This window comes from Tyto alba, unplaced genomic scaffold (genome assembly GCF_018691265.1).
Source record: "Tyto alba isolate M040663 unplaced genomic scaffold, T.alba_DEE_v4.0 Super-Scaffold_14, whole genome shotgun sequence".
NCBI classification, from domain to species: Eukaryota; Metazoa; Chordata; class Aves; order Strigiformes; family Tytonidae; genus Tyto; species Tyto alba.
This window is the reverse complement of record NW_024881276.1, coordinates 15,844,862-15,866,257: the sequence shown is the minus strand read 5'-3', so window position 1 is coordinate 15,866,257 and position 21,396 is coordinate 15,844,862. Positions and strand designations below refer to the sequence as shown.

The window sequence follows — 21,396 nt, the reverse complement described above, 5'->3', positions numbered from 1 at the left end:
TAGAGAACCGAGAAGAGAACAGGGCTCGCCTGCAGCCAGGAGCGCATTCTCAGAAGTGACAACATGAGGTTGCTTCCCACAGGCCCTATAAAGGACTACGAAATTAATGCAATTCACAATGTCACTGCCTGGCTGGACAGAGGATTGACAGAAAAGGATCCATGCTCTACAGCAGGGAAGGTTAATTTGTTTTCTTAATCCACCAAACCTAAGTTTCATCTATTTACAGAACCACTGTATTCTAATTTATAAATTTAATAAAGCCTGCTTTAAAGATTAGGAGCTTTTTGTATTTTTTGGCATGCTAACATTAAGGGATAGACTGTGAACTTAAATTTTAGAGCTCCAGCTAATTTGGAGTCTCACCAAAAGCACATAAAAACACAGGCTTCTAGTGCAAAGTGGTAGTGTAAATCAATCCTAAGTACGTTGCTAAGTAAATTACTGAAAATTAGCAAATAAACAGATTAAGTTGAATAATGCATAAAATTATGTCTTTGCTCACTTGTGGCAAATGTACATCAGATTTTTTGTTTGCATATTAATAAATTGTCAAGCTTCCTCAACCTACGGCATAGTAAAAATAACAGATCATGAAATCTGATCTGAAGGAAATTTCTTGAAGTAACAAACATGTCAGGAAGAGTTTTCTTCATTTTACAAGTTCACAAAACAACTGAACACCTAAATTTATATTTATTTATTCTACTTCATAAAATGCAGGCATCTCTAGATATGTCTAAACTTTAGGTTAAGAAATTATAAATATGTTTCAAAATCTTCTACCAGCATAGTTGCATAATACCCGAAGTCATTCACACCGACTTTAATAAAACTTTTGTTTTGGTCTTTTTAGAAGCTAACTGATACAGTAAATTTTGCCCAAAGTTCATCACCAGTACATCACTAGGACTTAAAATCTACAGGTAAATGTTTAAAAGAGCAATTTAAAACCTCTAAACAGAAAAATAAGAAAGAAGCTCTTTAAAGTCCACATTTATAATCAGGAAAACAACATGCTACAGTTACTTTTGCTACTTCTGACATAAGATCACAAAAATATTCTTACATAGTCTTAGTGAAGATATCCCTTTCCACAAAAACTGATAGTTAACTGAAGATTAAAATTAGAAGAACACTACGACAAACATTTTGATTTCAAACTTCCATCTCTGGGTTGGATGTCCACTTGAACTCCATCACGTTGAAGTCTGATATTTTGGCCCATTTAACAGAAAACTATTAGTCTACAGCTGTGATAATGCAAATCACATTATCATATCAAATATCTTTGGACAAGTATCTTACAGTCATTATGTATTCCAACACACTCAAAACTGATTTTTTTTGTTTTTAAATCAGTAGTATCTGTTGTAGCCATAAGAGTCATCCCATGAGTCCTCAAACCTCTAAGCAAAAATTCTAAAGGGGGAAGCCACTCTAAACACCCATTCAGTTCCTTTGCTAGAAGTGATCCAAATGTTGCTTGACTCTGTATTAACAGGGCAGAAGCATATGCCACAAAGCATGTATTTGGACTAGAATAATTATGCTGTAGAGTCACAGAAAAGTTACTTCCTTTTCTTCATTTACCTATCTGTCCACATTTCACCAAAGACAGCTTCACAAGTCATCTAGATCAGAAAAGCCTAAAAGGCCTGCATATTATCCATTCTCTCCTATTTGACATAACAGCCTTTGGTAATATCAGACAGATGAAGCCTTCAAACCTTGCAAGCTGCCACTTAACCACAAAGTGATTGTTATTGTGTGGCTCCACAGCATTTACAATTATTTGAAGCACTTAATCATTATGTTTGAAGTGGTCATCAACACAGCTAGTATTACCTTTCAAAGACAAACATATTTAAACCAAAGTACACAATATCACATATCCTAATTTCTAAGTCTGAGGCCTGATAAATATGAGACCAAATCAATCAGTCAATGCACAGTCAATGTGGAATTTCTTGGCTCAAGGGCTATGACTGAACGTAACAGAAGCCTACAATATTAGCGGCTGTTAGTTAGATAAGCTGTTACTCACAAAGGCAAGTTTGTTTTATTCTGCAAAGGTATTTTTACATCAATTCTTTGGACCAAATATTTGCAGGTAGAGATACAACAAATACCCCAGGAATGACTATTTGTTTAAAGCTTAATACATACAAGGCAGTAGTCTCCAAACCTCACTGAACATGCAAGTAGGCTAGAAATTAATTACTGTGGAAAAGATTACAGGACTTTGAATCACTTCTGGTATATGCTAGTCATTACAATGGAGAATGTTACTGAATGACACCAGATTTTTCTCACGTTCGGTAACTTCTACTGAATACCAGTTTATGTTTTTAAAGATTTAGCAATGAGAAGCATGGATGAAGTTTAAATTTTCTTTCTGTATTTTTGGCAAAGGAAGAATAAGGAGAAAGAATAGCTAACTCAAGAAGTCATGGGTGCAATACACTAAGGAGTATTTTAAAAGCTCGCTCTTGAAAGTTACCGACTGATTCTAATTATCTAGGAGACAACAGTACTGTTTTACTAACTTACAAGACTGATTTACAAATTCTTCTCTAAGATCCATATTATTTACTTAAAACATTAGACAGAAGAAAATTAAATTTCATTTGACAAAAAATACACATTATAAACAATTCAAGGCAGAAAATTGACTTCAAGACCATTCAAGTTGAGTTGCAAGTAAAGCAACACATATAGTGTTAGCTTTACACTAATTTTTCAATCCACTTTTTTTTAAACTTACCAACTCTGTACTAGCCCAACTGAAGGCCTGTTAAGTAAGTTGTCAGGCAACAAATTGACTTCTCTCATTGTGTTAGCTAGTCGCACAGGAAGTTCCTTCCGCAGAAACATGTATGAAGTCTTCTCACATGCATTGTCACGTCCTGTTGGAAGGAAAAAGATATCCATTGCAGAACAAATTTTAGACTTCCCAGTACTAGAAGCTTTTTAAAGAAAAAAAAAAAAAAACAACAAAAACCTACAAATCACTTGCAGAAATATAACATTTTAAAAATAATCTATTTCAGTACCTACCTTCACTTCCCTCTCACTCCCAAGATACATAATATACTTTTACCTTCCTAGAGCTTAACCCCCTTTAACATAATTCCTCATTTCACATCATGTCATCCTCTCTCCTACAAATAAAAATGTCTCATCCCATAAATAAAAAGCATCAGATACCAAAGACTTTTTATTTGCTGGAAATAAAACCCCAGAATACTAGCTTTTACCAGTAAGACCTCTCTACTAAAGTGAGCTTTTAAAAAGTGCATGCAGCACACCTAATGGAGGAAAAGGAGTGAAAACAAAGGGACAAAACAGAATGGCAACAGCTGGCTGATTTTTCATGTCACATGCTCTTCAAACCTACCAAGCACTTAAACATTTCAGCAGCACCTGGAAAGACCAGCAAAAGTCATCATCCCTCCTAGGCCTAGCCTTCAACATGCTCACTAACCACCTGGAGAGTGGAGTGCTCATCACCACACTTCCATGTGGAAAAACTGCAGCTGAGATTATCTTGGACTTTCACTTTTAAAACAGATTTCTATCCAGTACAGTATTTTGAAAATAAAACTAACGAACAAACCAAACCAAACAGAACACAAATAAAAGGGAGCCAGCAAAATACCAGTACTTTGGAGCCACCCTACACAAACCAGAAGACTGACAGGACTAATAGCATTCTTAAACTAGTTACTGGAGATACCTATAAAACTTTGACTACAAATATTTGAAAGCATAATATGCTAAGACTCTTGCCCAAATAGTTCAGATGGAAGATCAGACTTGATTTGACACACTTTTTTGTATTTTGCAGCATTTCACAAGTGAACTCCCCACCATGACTAATTTCTAAAGAGTCCAGATAAATTAAAATAATAATAAAAAAAAAAAATCCATGTTTTACTTGTAATAAACCATCAGTATTCAGCTTTCCTCTAGAAAGACAGCAAATGTCATCTGTGGTAACCAATACAACCACCTGCAAAATTTGTGAGTGAAGGCATAATACAAAAGCTGTAAATTATGTTCAAGCAAACCAGAAAGTGTTAAAAGCACTGCTAGGCACATAATCACTGAGATTTGTAATTTGAAAGACTCCTACAATGCAACCAGCACAATCAAGGTGATACTTTGTAAGACAGTCCCATTATAATCAGCTGAACAGCAGTTTTGACCTTCTTTGCATGGATAGCATGCATCGATGGATTAGTTCCCAAACCATAACACAATCTTGGGGGAATATGCAAGAAGGAACAGGGTTTCCCTTTTTTCTTGCTCATTTAGGTATCATCAGTGGATGACTAAATTCTATTAGTGTCAGTAATTCTATTATTGTTCTTCCAGCAAACATTTGGACCTATTTTACTTCTATTTTCACATCTTCAATTACAAATACACACATGCTGCCAATATTAGACAAAGAAAACAAAACATTACATTGTTGTTTTCTGTGAAGCACAGAAATTATTTCAAAGTTCAATCCTTCAATTAAATTAGATACCAATTCACCTACAAGAGAGGATAGATACTTGTCTGTTCACAAGTCATTGTATGTAGTAGCTCTTTGGGAAGACTGTGGCTGGACAGCAGGAAAGACTCGCCGAGTAAGCTCACCTACACCTTCTGGGCTGGAAAAATCCTCAGGAACAAAGATGACAACTGATTCTTCCCAAGAGTGACTGAGAGCAAGTTTAGTTGTTTCCTAGGCAATAAAAATCAAAAGCAATGAAAGACAGCCCAGAGAGAGTATGAAGAAATTGTGCACAAGAACCCACAGCCTGAAAGCGTGTGGAAGGGCACGGGGGGCCCGGGTTTGTGCAAGGCAGACCACAAAAGCTGCTAAACCAGAAATCAGGACTGGCAGAAGAGACCCACCACCTCTCCTCTCATGAGCAAGGGCTCATCTCCATTTAATCCATCTCAGCCCAGCAGTTCTAAACTCTCTTTAAGGAGTTGCCTTGCTTTAATGTACAGCTACATTTCAGGTACAGAGCCCTTTGGGGTCCCTTGGTTTGGGGCATGTGGTCAGAATATTGGCTGCTTAGCTGTATGCAATTCATCTGAGAGCCTCCACAGAGCTGCTTCAGCTTCCAGCAATAGGTTAGTTCTCTGCTTGCTGTTCACAAGGATCAGCAATAGCTATCTTCCAGCTTTCAAAGCAAAAAGCATACCATGTCCTAACAGTTGCTCCTTGGCTGCTCTGCCTCACAGCAACGCCTGTACAACCGCAGTTGTCAAACTGAGGGGCATCCTACTAAGTACAAAAAATAAGATCTGAGTCTGTAAGTTAAGTATTTTCTTAATATAGTGTATCATACACAAGTCAGTCTAAGTTCTAAAGATCTTGCCAGAAACAGTGTCCTAGTAAACCATAATGCCACTTCTGCAGGTTTAGCCTACAGTTAGATATCTCTTTTTTAATATATATAGGTTGGCTTTATTTTTGCTTTGTTCGTTACATCTTTTTTTAAAATATACAGCATTCTTCATTGATTTTGCTATCACTCCAACAGGGTCAATACACACTGCCAGAATCAGGCTTTTGTCTTAAACACCACAGGGTAAAGACAGTTTAAATCCATCAGTTTCAGTTCAAGGATTTTTCAGTTATTCTCTCAGGGTTAAAGTGAAAGTGAAACTTTTGACTATCATCTCCTTGATTTATTCTGCAGTCCCCAAGAAGTTACTCAGTACAAATACATAAAACAAAATACATAAAACAATCTCTGTATGAATTCAAATGGAAGAAAGAAAACAGTAACCACATGCCCTAATACAAACTGCACTGCATTAGGCATCAAGGACTGTATTTAGCTTTATTTCCAAAACAGGAAGTGCTGTGTCAGAGAGTTACTTAATTATGGTGCACTGAAGACCAACAGACTTCAAGGCAGAATGTAATGACATGGAAGTATGATGCTAGCATGGCATAATATACTAGGAGTACAGCTTTTATGAATTACTAATAGAAAGCCCACTCCTTTTATACTTGAAGCAATGCATTGCGAATACAGCTTTACGCTATCTTGTTAAAGTATATGAAATTAACATTAATTTTTAATTCTGAGAAGTCATGAACTTTCACCTGTAAATCACTGAACTGTAGGAATACTGCAGAAGAGTCTGGTCAGATGCAATGTATCACAAAGCAAATGCTTCACATACATATTTTATTTGTAAATTTACTGTCTTAAGTACTCCTACAGACATCAGTGCAACTACTGGTTAAATACTGTACCTGAGTTTCTTCCATAGACAGGACAGTGGGACATCACTGTTCAATTAATGATAAAACAGAATCTACACTGCTAGAGACAGAAAAGTTTGTAACAAGATTATCCATACAGCACTCCTCCCCGATATTAAACTTACGGCAAGGCCTTTGCCTTCACATTCAGTTCACTACTCATTATTTAAATATCAGCAATTAATTATGGTTCTTTTCTTTCTCGTCTTCCCTTACTAGTGCTTTCCATCTACATTTTTCTAAGTAAAATGAATATGTTCAAATTAAAAACACCACCAGACTTTTTCAAAGTTTTAGATTCAACTTCCTCTGAATACTGAATGGGCTCCCATTAAAATATTACACATTTAGTAATTAAGTTCTGCACAACTTCTATATTCATGCCAAGTATCAGCTATTTGAATAAAAGCTCTGTTAATAATTCACCCTGAAGAGTGTTTCAATACAAATATATATTAATTTTCTTTAAGTGAAGACTATCTGCTGAAATAGAATACTTAGTAATGACATATGATGTACTTCTGCTTAGTTATCAAATACTGAATTTAGATTTCAAGCACTAGTAACATGATCACATCAAAAAGTTGTTCAACTTATGGTTTTAATACTTATAAATAAAACATTTGAGAAGGTTTTAAAGCATTTTGATTATTTGTTTTTCTAAAGATTTTAAAGCAGACTGAAAAGTTTTGGAGTGATATTTCAAGATACTGAAAATTTTCTGCAAGTCAAAAGTTATGGAAGATTTTAAATTTCAAGAAAAACAGCTGAAAAAATTACTTCCCTAAACTGGTGACTGCATAGGTTTCAAGTATCAGCACCACATTTGTGGGTGGGCCCACGTGCTACACAATACCCATGAAAGAAACCAACTGAAGCAAGAGTCTGAAGTTCCCAATGCCATGTATGAGAGATCAGAAATACTAGAAAGGAGAGAATGCCCAAGAAACCACATCACCTGGAAATTTTGGATCCTCTACAGCTTACCAAAAAGTCTCAAAGAAGTTGAATAAAGTTTCTTGAATTGACTATTTCTAGCTACATATTTATTGGCAATGTTTCAGTAAGCTGTGTAACAGATCACCCTCCCATATATTGCTGCCTGTGAGAACACAGAACAGTACAAGTCTTCACATCCTTTCAAAAGCTAACAAAATTTCATTGCATAGTTTAGCTAGTCCTGAACATATTAATGGTAAAAATTAAAGTGAAGGAAAAAACCCCACTTGTAGAGGTGTACAAATCCATCAGGAACACCTGTTCTCATCTCAAACTGTTGAGTTAAAGATTTTAAATACAATTTCTGAGGTACATAAGCTGTCAGACATCTAAGATGCTGCAATAGGAACAGAAAACTCTTTCAGAACAGTGCATCAGAAATGCAACTATTTCAGTTTTCAAAAGTTCTGCATTGATTTTTGTGATGCTAAAACTCTGAGTTCCACAGAATAGTTAAGTAATATCCTGCTTTGTTAGCAACCGTGATGAAGAATGAAGAACAGATATATTACTGGCATTGCAAATTTGACCCTTTCATTAAGTATGCAAATAATCTCTAAATTATACTTCACTAAAACTTCTTCTGCCCAACTAATGTTTAATGCAGGTAGAACAGCCAAAAAAGGACATTCTAGTGGACAGCATCTGTTTTATTTCATACATGTACATTTATATACCCAGAAACACACAAAGCAAATAGATCTCTTTAAAAGCACGCTTTTAAAAAACTGAAAATTAAAATATTGTAAGACTGAAAGTGAAAGACTTCTTATCCACAAAGACAAGAAGAAAGGAAAGTAAGGCATCATGATATACCGAGTTCACAGCTTTACACACACCATCAACATTTATTTCCTAGTGTCTTTAATACAGCAATACTTGACTTCAATCAATAAATCAGTTTCGTTGATTAAAGTGGAAAAATTGTGCAGACCAGATTCTTAAGCCAGGCACTGAAACAAGTTTCCTTCAATGAGGAGTATCACACTAAGGCTACATACAGAACAAGCCATACAGCATACGACCTCTTTGCTACAGATCTACTCTGCTGCAAGGAACAAAGCAGCTTCATACTACTATTCATGGTAGAAAATAACCCTATAAAGTAATTCTGTTTTCTAAGGGACTAAATTTTAATTCAGGGTCAAGAGGCTAGATTAGCTTTAGATTTTTACTCTTTTTAATGAAAGTTATACTTTCAAGCTGATTAAGAGACTCCCAGATTATACCTATGGTGCTCACAACTTAACCCAGAAATTGCCCAAAGACGATAAAGGAAAAAGACATGTAAAATAACTCACTCAACACTGATAAATTACATCAACTTCTGAGCATCCTCTAGAAGTGTAGATGTACCAAGCAGAAATTCAGATGACCACAACAATAAAACAGTATGTGATAAAGGAATGAATTACTCTGACTAGATTTACCTAATAAGAAATAGATAAAGAATACAGCAACACTGTTCAAAGCCTTACAGTTCGCTACCAATGAGGCACCAGTAACCTAGTCCATTAAGGACCAAACAAGTACTAGACTCAAACTGTGCAAGATTCATGTCAATTTGTCAGAAACCTCCTGATCATAAACACTGTAGAAGACAGCAACCTGCTCAGCTTTTTTGCCATCTCTTTTACCAGTAAAGTTACACATCTGCCCAAAATTATATTAAGCTAGTTGATTCAGTCTCTGAACTGGAGATTAGACTGAATGCTGCTTAAAATTCCTTGTAGCCCTAATTCTCTCATGACCCAAGAGGAAGAAAGTGATCATCATTTATCCTGTCAATCACCTTCAAAAATAAAGCAGTGCAATTTCACACAGGGAGATAAGCAAAAAGTGAGAACTCTGAAGCAAGTCAGAATGAGTAGAAACGCAGCACCGATTGCATAAATTAATTTATACAGTAGAATTTACTCTGACAGAAAAATGGCAATAAAAAGCAAGGTATTTGTGAAGTAAGTAATCTTCAAATTATTTCAAATGATTACTACTGCATGCATACCTAGCACAAAAGAAATGAAAGAAATGTCAAGTGTCACCACAGTAGGTCTTTAAAAAGGTTTAAAAAAAGAGGTTTTTTAATGAATGCTCTATCATCTTCAATCTTCTGAACAATCTTACCTGTCTGGCTACTCAGTCATACTATATGGAAGTCACACAGAAAAGCATACTCATGGCCTCCTCTCTGCCACCTTCAAATCTTCAGTTCAAAACGAGCACTGAGGAGAGATTGTGATGCCAATCTTGGGACTCTTTTGTTTAAGTACAAGTCAATGTAACAGACCGACAACAGATACAGCCTTCAACATAGTGAAAATGAGAAGACACATTAGCTGAACAAGGCTCTAAGCAGTGATCTCCCGGACTTTACATCAAACTAAGGCCAGTGAAGAATATTCTATGGACAACCTTCCATATAACAGCCTTACACATGAAAGAAACAAGCCAGGGTTTGTAACAATACAGTGGGAATGCTACCTACACAAACACTGCTGCTTTTGGAACCATCACCATCCACAAGAGAGCGTCTCTAAATGATGGTGGATTTGCTTATGCAGTGAAGTATGACACACCTGAAGGACTGATTTGACGTTCTTGCTGCAGTTTATGTTAAGAATATAGGTAAATTTACTTAAATAAGACAGGAAGGCATTAAGATTTCATAAAAAGTTCACCCAAAAAGTGGAATCTCAATATTAAAATCAATTTTTCTAGATGTGAAAAAGTGTTAGACGTTTCCACTAAAAACAAATCATGCCATTTATTCAACTAGACAGGTATCAGAGGGGAGGGGAAAAAAGAGTAAGAAAACATCTAAGTAAAACATGATCCAGAAGCTTTGAGGTAACACAGATCACAAAAGCAGGCTTGAATGCATTAAGTCTTCTAAACTCCATACCATCAGATGGGAAAAGATTATAAGTGGAATGTTTTGGGGTTATACCTCAATATTATCACTGGCGGACCTTCAAACCAAGGGAAATTCAGGAAGCAGACTTCAACTTCCAGTTTTCTCTACTAACCTATTTTTTCCCTCTTTGGGATTCAACTCTTCTCTGAACATTTACTCTTGTGCTCCCTGTTTTTCACCTTTTACCTCACAGTGATAAAAAATGGAAAACAAATGTAACATTGAAAACAAGGCCCACTTAGGCTCTAGGGATAATATGCCTGTAGCTTGTAGGAGAAAAAAAAAAAAGTATTTTTCAGTTAGAAGGACTGAACATTCACCACAGTGCTCCCTCTGAACCAGTATCTTTTCAGTTCCTTCCATTGCAGTGCTGGAATTAGACAGCTGTTGCAAAGCTGGACATAGAGAAAACTTTTGTTCTGGGTGCTGCAACAAGAGCTACAACATAGAGGCTATTCACACACGTGCAGCAGACTAGTTCAGTTCTGGCAAAGTCTACAAATTGCCACAGCAATATTATGCTGTCCAAGATTCAGATTACAAAAGGATTAGTTCCATGCTGCACACAAACCTCAATTTTGCTGCAGAAGAGGGCAGAAACTCAGCATGAGACCAGGAACTCTGGCTCTCCAGAACACTGTCAAATGCTCTCAAGTTCAGCTGCCGTAATTCCCACATTTATGAAATACCCATTTGAGAACAGACTACAGTAGTAGTCCTTCACAGATAATGATCAAAGTCACCTGCTTTGAAAACCTAATATGGCTGTCACAACCCTAACAGGTATTGGACTGTCAGGGTCACATCAGAAAAAGCATTGGTAGTTTCTGAGTACTAACACTTACCTGTCAGAGGAAACGGGAAAAGAAGAAACTAAGTGCTCTTTTTAGTCTTTTCACTGCACTCAGAGGTCTAGTTCTCTCCATTAACTATGTAGCTAATGCTGAGCTGAGACATTAGATACCACACTATTTTAAGACTTAAAAGCAGCAGAGTCCCACTTGTTATATGCCTGAAAGGAGGGACTCCATTCAGAATCCATAAAAACAAGATCAGAAGCCTTTCACCTCCTATCTCTGTGAAACTGCTACTATTGCTTTTATCTAGGGCAAAATAAAGGAAGAAAGACAGGAAGGCAGGAATGATCAACCATATCTACTCTCTTCTCTTGATCTTCCAGAATACTTTAGCTTCTGTATGGGCAAACAAAACAAAACAGAGGGATGGAGAAATGTTCAAAAGAATACACAAAACAATCAAGACAGAATTGACTGAGCAAAGGCTAACACTAATAACTTTCTGCTGAAGCTAGGAAAACAGAACTAAAGAAAGATCCATGAATTCCACTGATGATACACCATTTCAGGAACATGGGCTATGTATTTAAAGGCAAACAAGATACACTTGCACAGCCCCAATAAACAGTGGCTACAAAGAAAGAAAATCAACCCAAAACCAAAATAACCCCAACTCCAAAAGCATTCCTATTCTCCAACAGAAATAAAGACATTTTCAGCACACTCTCTAGGTAATTATCTCACCAACCACTAAAAATACCAATTCCACAAAAAGCATACAAGGTTTGTTTGTTTGGTAAAACACAGGGCTTTGTAAAACCCAACAAAGATGATGAAGCAAAGGGAAAAAATTCATATAACACAACTGGACATGCTGACTCTTGCTGACCCTCACTCTCTACCACAGGCTGCCTCCAAGAAAGCTGTGCATTGAAATTGGATTCCCTTTTCCGACCTACCACGTTGGATAGCAACCACAGTTTGTACAGCTGTTCCAATACAGGCAGCCAGCAAATAACCAAATGTAAGCACCTGACCCACACTAACCTTAGGTGTTCAGCCTGCTTTTAGACATCTCAGACCTAAGCTCCAGCCCGAGTTCCATTGCTGTTCTCTAAGGTTACTTTTACCAACACCTACAGGTTTTCACTGAAGTGCCCTGTTCTGAGCACGTGCTTTCCCTTGGCACATATGATCAGCATATTCAAAGACTGACTCTATGTCAATGAGGAAACTGGAGAAACTCTCAAGTTTCAAAAAATGAAACTTGAAGAATTAAAGACAGGAAAATATTTTTAGATCTTACTGAACTAGAATAAACATATCACTTTTGTGAAGTCTGAACAATTAAGTTTCATTAAACTACTGCCAGAAAACCAGAGCAACTGAAGTCTGCAAGTAAGCTTTCCCACATAACTTGTTTCTGTTCTTCAGTCACATTCCTATTACCAGTTGCACCTCTGCAGTCTAAGGGAAAGTACACTGATAGAGGTGCTCAAGACTTCTCAATCCAAATTAATTATTTATGTTCATGACAATTTAGTTGTTAACACTGTACAACCACTGATTTCTACTCTGTGCTATTTCACTGTTATATGCAATCTAAGCTAACAAATTCACATGCTAGTTAGCTTTCCAGTTAATCTTCCAACAGTCATGTGACAACATATAGAGAAATAACCAGACTTGAAATACAGAAACAACTAAGCTTAATTAACCATTTCTGGTTTATGAAATTCAACTAACAACAGATTTGAGCACTCTGACTACCAGGCCAACTGCTGTACTTACTTGCTATTCCAAAGGAAAATTTCAGGATACCATTTACTAGCAAGAATGCATTAGCATATATTCATATGTCTAAATGACCAGTCCAAATCCCATTCAAAATCAAAGTTCTACACTTCAGCTTAAGACGTTCAAAATTAAATAACTACTTTTCAGTTTGCATACATAAAAAATATACTTATCTCCACTTATTTCCAAAATCTCTGGAAGAGTCAGCTTGTTTATGTCTTGTGTATTAATTATTATGGCCATACAGATGAATAACACTGGTGCCAGGAGAAAGTCAGTTTACTTTTTCTTATAAATGCAGGCTAAGGCCAACATGTCAGAGAGCTGCCATTAGCACAGCTAGACAGCTCAACATGGATGAAATCATTATATTATTGCATTAGCTCTATGCTAATGTAATAAATAGTAATGTAGTAATAATAATGTAATAAGCTGTGACATATAACTGGCAAACTCCAATAAGCCTGTTTCAAGTGAATGGTCTACTGAATGAAACCAATTGTGCTGGAAAGCAGCTTAACTTACTGATGAACTGGAACAGATCAACAGAAGGAATTAACAGATGCACAATACATTGCAAAGCTATCAAAGTCTTGGTCAAACTGAAATCATGAATTTTAACTCTTAAAGCCAGAGCCTTCCTCTCACATAAAAGACTCAAGGGAAGATGTATGTCTCTCTCAAAAGGAATGGATTATCAGGCAACCATTTGTAAATGCTGTAAACCAACACCACATATTGTATAGAATAACCCAAGTTAAAATAAAGGGATGAATTTTTAAAATAAGCTTCCCCGATCTCAAAATAATGTTTAACTGCTTACCACTTGGTTCTAATGAAATAACTTTTTAAATATTTTAAAGCATTTGCCAAGGAAAAGCACAGTAATCAAAAGGATTTATAAAGTTTAATGCAGAGGTGCTCAAGCAATTACCCACAGGCTGTATTATTTTTTAGACACATCAGGCCAAGGTTGTCTTTCCTTGGGGCAATTTGGAAGCAGGCTGAAAGTCAGATGAATCATTTTAGCAGCTAAGCTTTGTCTTGCCCGTATCACAGGCACTCCCTACAGTACATGACAGAGCCACAATGTATTTAGGGGAAACCGTGGCCCAGATTAGGTTCCTGATCCTAGAGCTATCCATGCAACCCCAAGCCTTCCTCCCTAACCAAGGGCAAGGAGCCTCAAAAAACAGAAGTGGCTCTTCAGACTACAGCAGCTCCTCTTCCACTAACACTCCTGAGACCTAAGCAGGGAACAGCCTGCGAGCAGGGAAGGCATGTGCACACTGTGCAGCACATCAGCTCTGGCCTAGGCTGTGAAGGGGCTCCATGGCTTTCAAACAGGAGATCCTGGACAAAGCAAATCTAGCGCTTTGTTCTGGTGAGACACAAAATTTTAAAAACAAATTTAAAACTTTCTTTTTTGAATGTAGATGAGGCTTAAAACACCAAACCAAAGAAACTTTATTCCCCATTTGTTGCTCTCTGATCAGATTCTGTTACAATAAACTGACCAGAAAAGACTGAACTTTGCACCTTTGAGCTTATAATCATCTTTTCCTTCCATAAAAGGTGAAGAGCTATTTCACACTGAAGGCTCTAATTAGATATTCCAAATTTTTAACAATCTCCCCCTAAGCTCTCACAGCTTCGACAACTTCCTCCCAGACCCTTATGGACAACTTCCATAATTCCCACTAACTATTCCAGATCTCTCCAAATCTCTGCTTTATCCTTTAGACCCTGTCAACATGCCAAAGGGAAAGTTATTCCAAATCTCCAACATAAATAAAATTAGCATCTATGAGCAAAGACTCATACAGTTAATACCAATTATATAAAAATATTGCCAAGTACCACATGGTTCACTTTCCTTTCAGATTCAGTGAGGTAAAATGTATTAGACTGTTAAATATCTTGTTACAAAATGCTTTTGATGATTAACAAACCACACTGCAAAAAAGGATTCCTCTATGCCACTGCTAGTTACCAGGGGTCAAATGTATTTATCCAGTCTACAAAATCTTTAAGAAAAGCACAGACAAGGACTAAAACAAAGAAGTAGCAGTTAAAATGTAAATTATTTTAGCAAAAAGTTGTTTTGTAACTTTTTAACTTTGCCTCTTTCTCTATTTACATAGCCTTAAACCTAATTCTGAAAAATATAAATTAAAATTCACACAAGTGTACTATTTTATGAAATTAAGTCAGTGAAAATATTTATAATACTATATTACTTATTTTACACTGACTGTAAAATAGTGTGTCAGGTTTTATATATATATATACACACACAGAGTAAAAGTAGCCTCTGCCCAGACAAAGAAAATAATTTAAACAAACAGGACAAAGAAACATGTAAGAGACAATGTCACACTTACATAGAAAGGTTTGAAGGAAAAAAGGGGTCAATGTAATAGTCTCTTACAACACACGAAGCATCAGAAAAAGAATTGTACCTCTCTGTCACAGTTCAGTGCACTAACACATCCTTTCAGCCTACTATTCCAAGAAGAATAATCACATTTAACCGACTCCAGGAACTCACACAAAATCATAAACATATTTTTAAAAGGATAAGTAGCAGTCTGTAAAATACTTCAGCAGTTTGGGGAAAAAGGTGACTCCCAAGACAGCCGTTACACTGAGAGACTGGCTGGGCATCCGTCTGCTTGTGGGAGGTGACACTACCTTTGCATCACTTGTTTATCTTCCTCTTTCCTTCCTTATCAAACTGTCTTTATCTCAATCCACAAGTTTTCTCACTTTTGCCCTTCCTATTCTCTCACACATGCCAATGGGGGAGGGGGGAGGAGGGGAGCAAGCACCTGCACAGGTGCTCAACTGTTGCAGTCAACCCACCAGAAAGCCACACATCTATATAGCAATCTCATCTTGAAGTGATTCCATAGGGGGTTTTGTGGTTTGTTTTTTTTTTAATTAAGAATTTCACATCAGACTCTGCCAAAACATCATAAAAGGCCAGGTACAGCAGTTATGGCTACTCCCTTGGCAAACATGAAATTAAGTTGGAAATCAGACTGCCTCAACACAATTTATTGTCTCTTTACCACCTTATTATCTCTTAGTGCTTACTGCTGTATCACTTTTTCAGCTACTTCAGTCAACCTGACTTACTCTACTGTTCTTTTCCTTCTCTTTGAAAGATAAGTAGTGTATTTTCCCACTTCCACAACCTTGGGCCCACCACCATCAGTTATTTCACACAACCTGTAAGCAACAGCTGTGCTGCACCAGGCCGCTCACATTCGCAGAAGTGTTCTGCTACTCACAAAACACTGCCTTGGCTTACTTCTGCTGGCACCCACTAAACCAAGAGGACCTAGACATATTTCAGCTTATCTAAAATTTGTATCAGAGACAGTTGTGATTTCCTTTAAGTTTCTGGATATAATCTATCTTTTTCTGAAGATCAAAACAAAGATTAATTCAGCAGTCTTTAGCATTATGGACTTTAATTAAGTAAACACTACACTTCAGCATCCTCCTCGATTACTGTAAATTATCTCAGTATTTTTTCCTGCTTTTCTATCCCATGACTTATCACCTTAGCTGTTACTTGTACTGCAACCCGAGATATATGTCCTTGCTTCCAGTTTTTATATCATTCTTTTTTAATGAACAGTATTCCTGGAATTCCTAACACTGCTCTACTGTTCTCTTAGCTTTTGCCTGCATCAGAATCTCTGTAACTGACAGATGATCTTATGCTCCCTTACATCTTAGGAGAGACCCCGTCTACCTATTTCCTTAGCTTATAAAAATTATGCTACTTTAAAATCACTAGCTGTCATTTCTTCCATTCCTGAGGGGAAGAAATACTATCATTTCATGATCATTTTCAACAAAATTTAATTACATTTCCGCTTTTCATGAAACTCCTTATTAATCCAAATCTAGTCTAAAGAGGGCACTTGAACAATTTCTACCAGTTTCTGGAAGAAAAGGGTGCCACAAACATTCTTGGACCCTCAAGAACTACAAACCCTATCCACAAAGTTTTGCCAAGCCCTCAATTTCTGCCAAGCTGTGTTCTCTATCACTTCTGTTACTTGCTATAAACAAACAAATAAAAAACAAACTAGCCTTGTTCACTGCTTCATGCAGATTAGGCATTCTCATCCTCTTTCTTTCACCAGACATTCAACTGTCTGCTTCAACACCTTACTGGCCTCAGCAGAAAAATGCATGAGTATGCACCCCTGTACCTATGGGGCGTGCTGCCACCTCCCTGTCCCAGCACCTGAAGGCAGGGGACTGCAACAGCACCTCTGCTCAGTCCAAAGACTAACACAATGCAAACTAAGAAATTTTCTGCTTTTTAGGGAAACAAAATACAATCAGTTCCACCAGCTGGAGGATGCTCACTTGCAGACTACTAGCCTATGCTTACAGGCAAGAAGTGACCAGTCAAGCCACCTACTGAATGCAAAATTGTCAATGCTTAGGCTTTGTAAGATTAAAAAAAAACAATAATCTACTGCCTTGGTGATCCAGTTCAATCATCCACAGTAATTTATGGAACCTGTATTGTTAACTATGCTAAAACACTGAATTCAGAATATATGAAGTCTCAATTACTGAAATAAATGAACATTTCCTTTATTGTATAATGAAAGTAGTTAAAAATTTAAACCGAAGCTAACATATTTCTTGAGAACTTTGCAGAACTGCACTAAGGAAGACTTAACTAGCAGCGTAAAATTTGAAAACAAACCTTTTCTAAAAAAAAAAAAAAGTCACTATCAAACAAGCACACTTAAACCCTGAAACAGCCTCCAAAAGTGACCGGTATAGATAATTCTGTAAATGAAATACACCATGATCTAATATTACATAGTACTCCCCCACACACAAATATCTTTATCCTAACACAGTTCAATAGGGACTGCTGAACAAAGTTATCTAACCAACACTGACTCTTCCCGACCTTCACAGCAATCAATATTAGGCTTTATAAAAACCTTCAATATTATATACAGTATTGGAATATCGCTGCCTGCCAGAGACTGGCGGAGTTGTAAATAGTAACAGGTTATTTATAACAACAGTTGCATCAAACAAAGGCTTCTAGCTACTTGCTGCGCCACAGCCTGTCCAAAGAAAACCCTTTTTTATATTATGAAATGCAAGCTTTATCCATGCTCAGATCTAGAGAATGAAAGACTGACTAGAGAAAAGCAATAACCCCAAAATAATTCAAGAACAAAAGCAGACAGACAATCCAGCTTGCACATCTAGCTTTCACTGTGACAAAAAGCTGGCCTTTCAAGGTAAAAACGAAACAGCAGTAACATGATTCTATTCCAATGTTAGGCAAAACTCCTATTGGGATTCTATTTAAAGCTCTAAAAGACATATTTGAAGAATAATATTGGAAATTCTGGAAAAGCCAAAAAAGATAATTTGACTGTATTTTCATAGGGCTTGAAATAACTCATTTAACAAAGGTATTTAGCTTTACAATATCACAACAAAATACTCCATCGCAATGTACAAATACCTCACAGTGAAAAAATTCCAGGGATCAAAGGATCCCAACCTACCAACAAAAGCTGTAGCAAGCTGGCCAGAAGCTGAAGCCAGTCAGATGAAAATAAAATACAGTAATGTCTGACTAGCATTCATCTTTCTGATCTGATTCAGTGGTTAGCACACCAGTGGTTGACATTCATGTTAAGGGGAAATTTTTTTTAAATCAAGCATAAATTTTAAGGTCAATGCACAGGCAGCAGTAGAAAAAACACAGCTGCAGGCAACAAATGTCTGGTAATTATTTAACAGTCACTTTTAGCCTTAAACTTTGCAAGTGTCTTAGATGCAGTCTCTCCACTGACATAGCATTTAAAAAAAATAAAAATTAAGCTTCTAATGTCTTTGTGTAAAAAAAAAAAAAAAATCTGCTGTTAGTCATCTTCCATCAGAAGATTAATAATTATGTTTGGAGACATAAGGCTGCTTTCAATCTCTACTTTCCTACCCTCGCATCTTGTTGTTCAAATTGTATCTGCTAGCTACCTTTCCAATGGCACGTTGTCAGTTCCAGCGCGGATGCATGCCTGCTGCCAAAACGACAAACATGCAGTGTAAACAGTCTCACAGAAACCTGATCTGATACTGCACATACAACTGACAGCAACCAACAGCAGTGCCAAGACCTGGATTACTCTTTGTATCAGTTTTGGAAGAGTCCTACAAGTTTTATCAAGACAGGTAAGTTTAACAAGTACCATATAAACTAAACCATTTCACACCAAAAACTGTACGTAAAAATGGGAAGGCTCTATTGCTCATCTTTTCCTCCAGAAATGCCCCAGGACACAACAGTGCCCCAACTGCATGCACTCACTGTGATTATCTGCTGCATGCTCAGCTGGTTCACAGCACACTACAATTACTAAATTACAACCTTTGTGATATTTTTCAATGCCAGTAGCTGTAGCAGTTGCCACAGATATTTTGATTATAACCTATGAAATCAGGATCTCCTAAGCCACATTCCACAACAAGAATTCACTGTTTCACAATCCTGTATCTTAAGCATATACATGATTTTTTTGTCCAAAGTCATTAGTAACTATGTTGTACACGAACACTAAGAGATGACAAATAAGGAAGGGTATATGCCACTGGCCCAGATAGCTTTAATCGTAAACAAGCTCCAAAAGCACAGTATATGTATTTGACGAAACAAACCTCAGACTCACAAAAGTCTCAGGCGCTTCGTCAGCTAAGCAGCAGCAATAAAAGAGTACTGCATGAGTATATTATACTGCCATACATTCACATTATAGCACTAGCACAACTTCAAATGACTTTCATGCATGATCAAAGGATTACCCAATTTGTATTTCACCTGTGCCTTTATTTGTGCTTAATTATTTTCTATGCAACCTTTTCAGTACAACCATTAGTTTCATGAAACGTTCATTAATATCTTTACTGTCAACTGAGGCACCCCGGCATGACCAAAACCGAGCAGTTGCACAGAGCTTGCTAGCTTGGGCACAGTTCAGCACTAGTAGGGCTGTGTGGGTTTTGGCTCACACCGAGCCCTTATCAAGCCAGGCTGTAGTGCAGGCAGAATGAGCTCAAGTCTCTTTGTGTCTTTTTTCAAATGCCAGCACACCCCTAGACATAGAAACCCTACTTTCCTCATATAGACCTGTCTGATGGATTATTTGCTTCCCCCAGGCATACATGACCAATTGGTTACCCACGTGTGCAGTTGCTGATGACTATTATTTGGTATTTTGGATTAATTTGTCATCCTCTAAGGCCCACCTTACAATCTAAATTGAGATGCTGTATCAACATGAATCTCCAGTGTGGGCATTTTTTATCACTCAAACCCCCAAAAGCATAAAAAGATTAATGTACCTGCCTGTTAAACTACATCTCTACTTACAAGTTCATTTCAGAAAAGGTGTTTTAGTAATTGTATCAGACTGGGTCATTTAGGAATGCCTGCACTTGGAAATCTACCAAAATAACTTCCAGAGTAACTACCTGGTTTGGAAGTATACAGCAGAATCCAGTTAGTTGGTTTTGGGTTTTTCCAGAGCAGAATAATTATGGAGGCCTGGATAAACCTGGAGTGACACGCTAGCAGTAAACAAGGTCAAAACTTGTTTATATTAAAACACTTTTACAGAAGGTCATCCTTATGAAAAGAAATGAGATTGTGCAAGAATCTCGGGGCATGCACTTTGTAAAAAAGAAAGTGAATGAACAGTATTCAAGAAGAGTGTACAAACAGAAAATGAACATGCAAAAAAAAAAAGAAAAAGCAGCAGAGAATCTGAGCACTCATAATTCATGACATAGCCCATGACACAGTAACCTCTTACATAGTTGCGGCAGCTACAAAGACAGCTGCAAGATCAACAGAAAGTAAATCATATGTGGCAGAACATGGTATGGAGTCACACATAGGACTCGGCTATAAAAAACAACTGAGAATCACTGCTTTAAGCGTCACTTTCTGTTTTGTTTCACAGGTTTTTAGTACCAGTCAGTTAGCCTAAACAGCCAAACTGTCTTTTATATTGGTTTAATTAACTAACTTAAGCTACCTGAGAGTTTTAAAACAGACATCATTAATTTCTATCTTTGGAAAGGAATTGATACTTTACAGCCCCACTATGCACACAACTATCCCATACAACCCACACTGTTATTCGGTAATTAAAAAAGTCTAAATTGTATGTCAACATATGTTGCCAGCAACTGCGTTTGAAAAGACTCTTCAGCCCGCAAGAAATAAAAAGTTTCTCTCCCTCTGCTCACCAGAATTTTTGCAGAGACAAATTTAGAAGCTAGTTTAGTCTAAACTGATACAACCAATACAAAAAAAGACAGAAAAACCATATTGTAGATAGGTTTTTGCCAAAAATTAAGTAAAAAAAAAAAAAAAACACTCTCCAAATAAATTAGAATTAAAGTAAGTACAAATTCCCTTTTTTCTTTTTAAATACAAGAAACACATGTACATCAGACAACAGAATCAGACTGCCACGAGAGGGTTATTCACACATTTCCTTTGGGCTTATTTAACATTTGTGGGAAATTCAGTCATGTTT

The 21,396-nt window shown here is 36.9% G+C and overlaps 1 protein-coding gene across 1 annotated transcript in view; it reads right to left on the bottom strand.

Moving 5' to 3' along the window:
• PDK3 (pyruvate dehydrogenase kinase 3) overlaps positions 1-21,396 on the bottom strand; it is a 56,408-nt gene that overhangs the window by 32,349 nt on the left and 2,663 nt on the right. Inside the window, exon 2 of the mRNA XM_033010072.2 lies at positions 2,768-2,909. Coding sequence (XP_032865963.2) covers positions 2,768-2,909 — 142 coding nt within the window. The remainder of the gene's footprint in view (positions 1-2,767; positions 2,910-21,396) is intronic.